At 49.3% G+C, this 8,535-nt stretch overlaps 1 protein-coding gene across 1 annotated transcript in view; it reads right to left on the bottom strand.

Moving 5' to 3' along the window:
* Positions 1–337: 337 nt before the first annotated feature.
* LOC135095519 (phosphatidylinositol 4,5-bisphosphate 3-kinase catalytic subunit alpha isoform-like) overlaps positions 338–8,535 on the bottom strand; it is a 14,406-nt gene continuing 6,208 nt past the window's right edge. Inside the window, exons 8-18 of the mRNA XM_063996389.1 lie at positions 8,419–8,535; positions 7,844–8,044; positions 7,519–7,662; positions 6,791–6,915; positions 6,297–6,465; positions 5,885–6,101; positions 5,342–5,588; positions 3,830–3,950; positions 2,421–2,572; positions 1,952–2,057; positions 338–867 (exon numbers count right to left, since the gene is read on the bottom strand). The exon at positions 8,419–8,535 is cut by the window's right edge and continues 44 nt beyond it. Of these exons, the coding sequence (XP_063852459.1) occupies positions 712–867; positions 1,952–2,057; positions 2,421–2,572; positions 3,830–3,950; positions 5,342–5,588; positions 5,885–6,101; positions 6,297–6,465; positions 6,791–6,915; positions 7,519–7,662; positions 7,844–8,044; positions 8,419–8,535 (1,755 nt within the window). The 3' untranslated portion in view covers positions 338–711. The remainder of the gene's footprint in view (positions 868–1,951; positions 2,058–2,420; positions 2,573–3,829; positions 3,951–5,341; positions 5,589–5,884; positions 6,102–6,296; positions 6,466–6,790; positions 6,916–7,518; positions 7,663–7,843; positions 8,045–8,418) is intronic.

Raw genomic sequence — 8,535 nt, 5'->3', positions numbered from 1 at the left:
TATAAAGGGAATTTGAACCTGTATAAAGAATTTGAACCTGTATAAAGGGTATTTGAACCTGTATAAAGGGAATTTGAACCTGTATAAAGGGAATCTGAACCTGCATAAAGGGAATTTGAACCTGTATAAAGGGAATGTGAACCTGTATAAAGGGAATTTGAACCTGTATAAAGGGAATTTGAACCTGTATAAAGGGAATTTGAACCTGTATAAAGGGAATTTGAACCTGTATAAAGGGAATCTGAACCTGTATAAAGGGAATTTGAACCTGTATAAAGGGAATTTGAACCTGTATAAAGGGAATTTGAACCTGTATAAGGGAAATTTAAACCTGTATAGGAAATTTGAGCCTGTCTAAAGAATCTGAACCTGTATAAAGGGAATTTGAACCTGTATAAAGGGAGTTTGAACCTGTACAGGAGAAATCAATCCAATGTAAAGGGAATCTGATACAAGAGGGAAAGAATTTAGTCCTGAAGAGAATCAGATCTAAAGGGAATTTGAACCCATGGTATACAGACAACTTGATCCTGTTATAAAGAGCCTCTGATCCCACAAAGGGCACCATCCATGCATGACACTAAAAGGATCACAGAATCTTAATAAAACAGCGAAAGAATTGGATATCTTAAAGGGAACCGGTTAAAACAGAATCCAACCCTATTATAGACAATCTGATCCTGTACAAAGGGCGTCTGATCCCACAAAGGGTTACCGATGCTTGACACAGTGGAAGAACCAGTCCAGCTTAGTCGTCCACGCTCCACCATAGGCCTCATGAAACCGGTTTTGAAAATACTGCAGGGCTTCCTCCTCCGACACCCCCACCGCCAACGTCTTCCGAAGGTACGACACGTCAGCCACACTCTGCCGGGGGCGAGTTTGGGTGAGCAGGGGGTGATGGGGGGTGACTGGGGGTGTGAGAAAGATTTGAAGGAATGGTTGGTAGTGTAATGTATGGGGGAATGGGTGACTGGGTGACTGGGTGCAGGAATGGGGCTGGTTTTGCTGGTAGTAATGGGTGATGGCTGACTGGTGAAGGAATGGGCAGTTTTGGTGGTAGAAATGGGTGAGGAAATGGGTGACTGGTGAAGGAATGGGAGATGTTTTGATGGTAATGCCTGAGGAAATGGGCAACTGGATGAAGGAATGGTGAGGGGAATGGTGTGAGAGTGGGGCAGTGGGTGATGGGGTGAGACAGTTAAGGAGCCTTTGACACAACGCCACAGGTCAGCACAGGTCACCGCCAGTGTGAGGGGCCGGGTGGCAGTGGGAGGGGGTCACAGCCACCACCACAATGCCTCCTGCCTGGCCATGGTGGAGGTGGTGTCAGGCTGCTGGTGGTGCTGCTGTGGTCATCAGGAGGGACACACCACTCAAAATGTGATGGGAGGAACTCAGGCCTGTGATCTGTGGTGGTGAGTCTGGTTTGTGTGTCAAGGGCGGCACCTCACACTTGACAAGACTCTCAGCACCATCAGGGTGTTCCTCCTGTCAGTGTGGCTGTTGTTGTCTTCAGCTGGATGCCAAACTGTTGTGTGTTTCTCTGCTTCACAAATAGTGTCCTGCGTTCACCCTCTCCATCACCCTTCCCTCCAGCGTGAACACCTGGCCCTTCCACACTCATCACCTTCATGTGAACACTGCCACCTGAAGCAATGCCCAGCCAGTGGTGGCTCCCTGCCCTGCACACTGTGGGAGGTGACCAGTGGCTGCCCCAGTGAGGTGGTGGTGATGGGCGAGGCTTTACTAGTGCTCAACGCTGTGGCTGTCTGCCTCGTGAGCCTGGCAGCCCACCACCACACACTGCCTGACACACACTGACCTGCCCACTCACTGCAGCCACACCTCACACAGCAGCCACACCTCACCCACAGCACACTGACTCACCGTCCACCACAGCAGCAGTGACGGTGACACAAACACTCCAGAATACACCGCCGCCCCTCACCTGCACCTCCGGCATGCCAGTGTTGACCAGCTGGCAGAAGAGCACAGCCAGCAGACGGTAGTGGTGTCGCAGCGCCAGGTACGCCTTGCCACACAGCTGCTGGAACCTGCAACACACACCACAGCGGAGGGGAGGGTGAGGTGAGGTGAGGTGAGGTACAGTGGGCAGGAAGAACAAGCACAATTTATGGGACTCCTATGGGACTTATGGGACTTCTTAGACATGAGGGACATTAACTGGAAATTCACAGCAGGCAGAACTTGTAAAACTGAATGTACAATAACAAGACAAGCCACATAATATTTACAAACACTTTACCACTGAAAGAAACAGAAAAGACTCAAAAAAAAACATTGCAGAATTAAAAAAAAAACAAGTAAACAACAGGAAAACAAAACACAGCATTAATAAACACCAACACAACACAATTCCCCCCACTCCACACTACACCCCCACCACGCCCCCTCACCTCTGGAACTCCTGGCTGTCCTTGGGGTTCTCGGCGCCCTTGGCAATGACCAGCAGGAAGTCGGACGTGAGAACAAAGGGCACCCTCTCTCTAGGGATGCCAAACTTTTTCTTGAAATTTCCAAGAATGTGACCAAAATCTATGTGGAAGATCTAGAGGAGGTGGAGTTAAAGGTGGATGGGGTGGTAGAGGAGTGAAGAGGAGGGTGTGGAGAGATGGAGAAAGGTGGAGAGAAGTAGAGAGAGAGAGAAGGTGAAGAGAGACAGAGAGACAGAGAGACAGAGAGATAGTTAAATACACTGACTGACTGACCAACAAACTTGCTGTATTAACTAAAAGATCTTCAAAAAGCCACTGCAACACACCCCATCACTTCAAACACACTAAAATACACCCCATCACCCCAAACACACTCCAACACACCCTGAAACACACTCCAAACACTCCCAAACACACCCAAACACTCCCAAACACACCCAAACACACTCAAACATTCCCAAACACACCCAAAACACTCCAAACACACCCAAACATACCCAAACACTCCCAAACACACCCAAACACATCCCATATCCTCCCCATCACCCCAAACACATCCCCAACAGTTCCTACCTTTTTTTTTTTTTTTTTATGTAGGAGTGACACTGGCCAAGGGCAACAAAAATCTAATAAAAAAAATGGCCACTGAAATGGCAGTCCCATAAAAGGGTCAAAGCAGTGGTCAAAATTTGGTGGATAAGTGTCTCGAAACCTCCCTCTTGAAGGAATTCAAGTCATAGGAAGGTGGAAATACAGAAGCAGGCAGGGAGTTCCAGAGTTTACCAGAGAAAGGGATGAATGACTGAGAATACTGGTTAACTCTTGCGTTAGAGAGGTGGACAGAATAGGGGTGAGAGAAAGAAGAAATTGTTGTGCAGCGAGGCCACGGGAGGAGGGGAGGCATGCAGTTAGCAAGATCAGAAGAGCAGTTAGCATGAAAATAGCGGTAGAAGACAGCTAGATATGCAACATTGCGGCGGTGAGAGAGAGGCTGAAGACAGTCAGTTAGAGGAGAGGAGTTGATGAGACGAAAAGCTTTTGATTCCACCCTGTCTAGAAGAGCAGTATGAGTGGAACCCCCCCAGACATGTGAAGCATACTCCATACATGGACGGATAAGGCCCTTGTACAGAGTTAGCAGCTGGGGGGGTGAGAAAAACTGGCGGAGACGTCTCAGAACACCCAACTTCCTATCACCCTCCCACACCCTCCCATGCTCTCTTACCCCTTCCTACCCCCTCCCATCACCCTATCACCCTACTACCTGGTCCTTTCACCCTCCCAAGTCCCCTGTTATCCTCCCATGACCTCTTAACCCTTCCTGACCATTCCTACCCCTTCCTACCCCTTCCACGCCCCCTCCCACTCACCATGCCATCCCTGCTGACCATAATGTTGCTGGGGTGTCTGTCTCCAATGCCCAGCACAAAGGTTGCCACGCAGTACGCAGCACACGACTTGCTGAAGTTGTCGACAGCTTGGTCCAGCTTGCTGTGGGGAAGTGTTAATGTTACTACTACTACTACTACTGCTACTACTACTACTACTACTACTGGTGTTGTTGTTGTTGTTGCTGTTATTAGTGTTGTTTAGAGAGAGAGAAAGAGAGGCGTCAATAAAATGGATTCTTTTCTAAAATATCATGAAAAATGTAGATTCCTTAACAGAAAAGATAAAAATAATAGATTCCTTTGCAAAAAACACACACACAAAAAAAGATTCCTTTGCAAAACACCAACAAAAACACACATTCCTTCACAAAAACACACAAAAAACGTTAAAAAACACACAAAACACCATTTCCCCACCAAAAAAATACCAAAAAACACCCATTTCTCCACCAAAAACATAAAAAACACCCATTTCCCCACCAAAAACACCAAAAAAACCCATTTCTCCACCAAAAACACAAAAAAAAACCCATTTCCCACCAAAAAAACACCCATTTCCCTATCAAAAACCCCAAAAACACCCATTTCTCCACCTAAAACACACAAAAAACACCCATTTCCCACCAAAAACACCAAAAAATCCATTTCCTACCAAAAACTCCTAAAACACCCATTTCCCTACCAAAAACCAAAAAAACACCCATTTCCCACCAAAAACACCAAAAAACACCCATTTCCCAGCAAAAACACCAAAAAACACCCATTTCCCAGCAAAAACACCAAAAAACACCCATTTCCCCACCAAAAACACCCAAAAACACCATTTACCCACCAAAAAAACACCCATTTCCCACCAAAAACACCCATTTTCCCATCAAAAACCCCAAAAACACCCACTTCTCCACCTAAAACATAAAAAACACCTATTTCCCCATCAAAAACCCCAAAAACACCCATTTCTCCACCTAAAACACACAAAAAACACCCATTTCCCCATCAAAAACCAAAAAAAACTCATTTCCCACAAAAAACACCAAAAACCACCCATTTCCCCACCAAAAACACCATTTACCCACCAAAAACACCAAAAAAAAACATTTCCCCACCAAAAACATAAAAAACACCCATTTCCCCACCAAAAACATAAAAAACACCCATTTCCCCACCAAAAACATAAAAAACACCCATTTCCCCACCAAAAACATAAAAAACACCCATTTCCCCACCAAAAACATAAAAAACACCCATTTCCCCACCAAAAACACAAAAAAACACCCATTTCCCCACCAAAAACACAAAAAACACCCATTTCCCCACCAAATACACCATTTACCCACCAAAAACACCAAAAAAAAACATTTCCCCACCAAAAACACCAAAAAAACACCTATTTCCCCACCAAAAAACACCCATTTCCCCACCAAAAACACCAAAAAAACCATTTCCCCACCAAAAACACCAAAAAACACCCATTTCCCAGCCCACACTCACCTGGCAGTCCTGTTCTTCTCCCTAATCCACTTGTACAGCCGAGAGGAGTCCACCTGGATGGCCCCAAGGGTGGACACACGCTGGATACTGTACACCGTGGCCGCCCCCTCCACCACCTCTATTAGTCCCTGGTCCCTGGTGGTGGCCTGGCATCTGTAAGGGACCAGGGGGAGCTCGAGCCCACCCTGAGCCCACAGCCTTGCCATCAGGGTCAGAATTTGTAGGCACAGCATGTCCTGGCGGAGATCTGTGAGGGGGGTAATGGGGTGATGGGGGGTGATGGGGGGGTCAGTAAGTGAGAGAGAGAGATTTTTGCTTTCTCTCTCTCTCACCACATACACACACACACACACACACACACCTCACAAAGACAAAAACACATATTCCCATCACAAAATACAAAAAAAACCCATTTCTTCCCCATTCCTCCCTTCTAACACCCTCACACACCCTCCTCTCTTCACCCCTTCTCCTTTCCCAGCACCCCAGCACACATTCCCCTCACAGAAACACAAAAAAACCCATTTCTTCCCCATTCCTTACCATCACCATATTTGAAGATAACAGCAGGGGGGTGGGGGGTACCATCACCCGAGGAATGCCAGGCCAGCAGCAGGGGGCACCGAGCTGAGTCAATCACCCTGCATTCGGACACCCTGAGGCGCCCCAGGGTGATGGCAGGGTGGAGGGGGGAGGGGAGGTGCTGCAAACTGTGGGAATATTCTGTTTGCTCCAGTTTCCCCTTCAGATATTCCGTTTTCTGTTGGTTAGGTTAGGTTAGGTTAGGTTAGGTTTGGCTAGGTTAGGTTAGGTTAGGTTAGGTTTGGCTAGGTTAGGTTAGGTTAGGTTTGGCTTCTCTCTCTCTCTCTCTCTCTCTCTCTCTCTCTCTCTCTCACACACACACACACACACACACACACACTCTCTCTCCCCCTCCCCCCCCCCTCCCTCTCACCTTGGCCCCCTCCGCCTTCTCCCTGACAGAGTGGGCCAGCCTCGCCATGGTGGCCACTGCCGTCACTTGCCGGGCCAGTCCCACCACCCCTGCCGCCCCCAGGCCCCGGCAGTAGGCCTCCATCATGGCCAGGATGTGCTCCCTTCGCGGCCACAGCTCTGACTCTGCCCTGGAATGGGAATGGGAATGGGGTGAGCTGGAATGGGAATGGGTGAGTAATGGGCATTGTTGGAATAGTAATCTTGATGCTAGGAATGGAAGTTAGAATAAGTTGGAATGGGAATGGCTGGAATGGAAGGGGACTGGAATGACAAACAGGAATGGGAATGCGAAGAAGTTGTATATTCTCTCTCTCTCTCTCTCTCTCTCTTTCTCTATTCATCCATTTAACTCTATATTAACCTCCCTCTCCCTCTCCCTACACACACACACACACACACACACACACACACACACACACACACACACACACACACACACACACACACACTAACTTGAGGTGCCAGAAGAAGATGTGTCCCAGCCTGGCGTTGCAGAGGCCACGGCGCAGCAGGAGGCACAGCAGGGGGGAGTGTAGGTAGTGCTCGTGCTTCAGACTCTGCACCAACTGTAGCATGTACTGGAAGGGGGGGCAGGGGTGATGCAGGGGTGTATGGGTGTGTGGGGGGTGAAAGACCTCAGTGTATTGTCTTGGCAGGGTGTAGGGAGGTGAAAGACGGTTGTGGGGGGCTGTGGTAGGGTGTAGAAGGATGTGTGAGGGTGTTACGGTGTGTGGCAAGGTGTAGAAGGGTCTGTGAGGTTCTTAGGGTGTGTGGCAGGGTGTAGAAGGGTGTAGGAGGGTCTGGGGGGGGGTGTAGCAGGGTGTAGCAGGGTGTAGGAGGGTCTTGGGGGGGTGTAGCAGGGTGAAAGAAAGTGTAGATGTGTTTTGGTGTTTTTTCTCTCCTCTTCCTCCTCTTGTTTATCTTCCTTTGTTCCTCCTTCCCTTCCCCTCCTCCTCCTCCTGCTCCTCCTCTTCTATCACCCATCCTCTCCTCTTCCTCCTCCTCCTCCTCTCTTCTCATCTTTCTTATCCTTTCTTAAAAATAAACAAATAAAACTACATCATCTATTCTCTCTCCTCCTCCTCCTCCTCCTCCTGTCTTCTTATCTTCCTTATGCTTCCTTAAAATCCTCCTCCTCCTCCTTCTTCTTCTCCTCCTCCTCCTCCTCCTCCTCCTACTACCTGCAGCAGGGCATCATCAGACAGGGCGCGGTCAAGGTGTCGGACAGCCAGGCAGCGCACGGCAGGGTCGGCTGAGGGCCCTGCCAGTAGCTCCAGGGACGCCTCAGGGGAGAGGGGCGGCCACTCCTTCATCAGTAAATACAGCTGTGGGGGTAGGTTAGGTTAGGGTGGTGGTGGTGGTGGTGGTGGTGGTGAGAACAAGGACAAGAATGAACAAAACAAACAAAAAAGAGAGAAATACACACACGCACGCAAGCACGCACGCACGCACGCACGCACACACACACACACACACACACACACACACACACACACACACACACACCTGCGACACCTGGTCCCTTGACGCCCACCTGACAGCCTCCACCAGACAGGGGAGGGAGTCCGGCACCCCCCTGCACCCCTGCCTGGCCCTCCACACCCCCTCCCTCACCCCAGCTGCCACGGGGGTGAGGGGGTCCCGCTGCGCCATCTCTGCCAGGCTGGCCGTCGTGAGGGGGGAGGGGGAGGGGGTGGGGGAGGGGGCCTGGAATGGAAAGGGGGGGGGGTTAGAGAAAATGTGGATTAGTAATATTAATGGGTGTACAGAGGTGATGGGTAGGTATGTGGCTGCCAGGGTGATGGGGTGCAATAATGGGGTGATGAGGTGACCAGTGGGGAGGCTGTGGAAGACCTGGGGAGGGTGTGTGGAGGAGGACAGGGCAAGGAGACCAGTGGGGAGGCTGTGGAAGGTCTGGGGAGGGTGTGTGGAGGAGGACAGGGCAAGGAGACCAGTGGGGAGGCTGTGGAAGGCCTGGGGAGGGTGTGTGGAGGAGGACAGGACAAGGAGACCAATGGGGAGACTAGAAACAGGTATACTATCATCATCATCATTATTATCATCATTATCATTATCATTACCTGTCCCTTATCTAGTTTAATGATATATCTTGCATAATCTTCCATCTGGCCTGTGTCGGGGAATAACACTGTCTTGTCGCTAAACCTTTTCTCAAATTCCACCTCGATCATCGTGTC

Source organism: Scylla paramamosain, chromosome 49 (genome assembly GCF_035594125.1).
Source record: "Scylla paramamosain isolate STU-SP2022 chromosome 49, ASM3559412v1, whole genome shotgun sequence".
Classification (NCBI taxonomy): domain Eukaryota; kingdom Metazoa; phylum Arthropoda; class Malacostraca; order Decapoda; family Portunidae; genus Scylla; species Scylla paramamosain.
The sequence above is the reverse complement of the archived record's forward strand: the minus strand, read 5'-3'. Positions and strand labels throughout refer to the sequence as shown.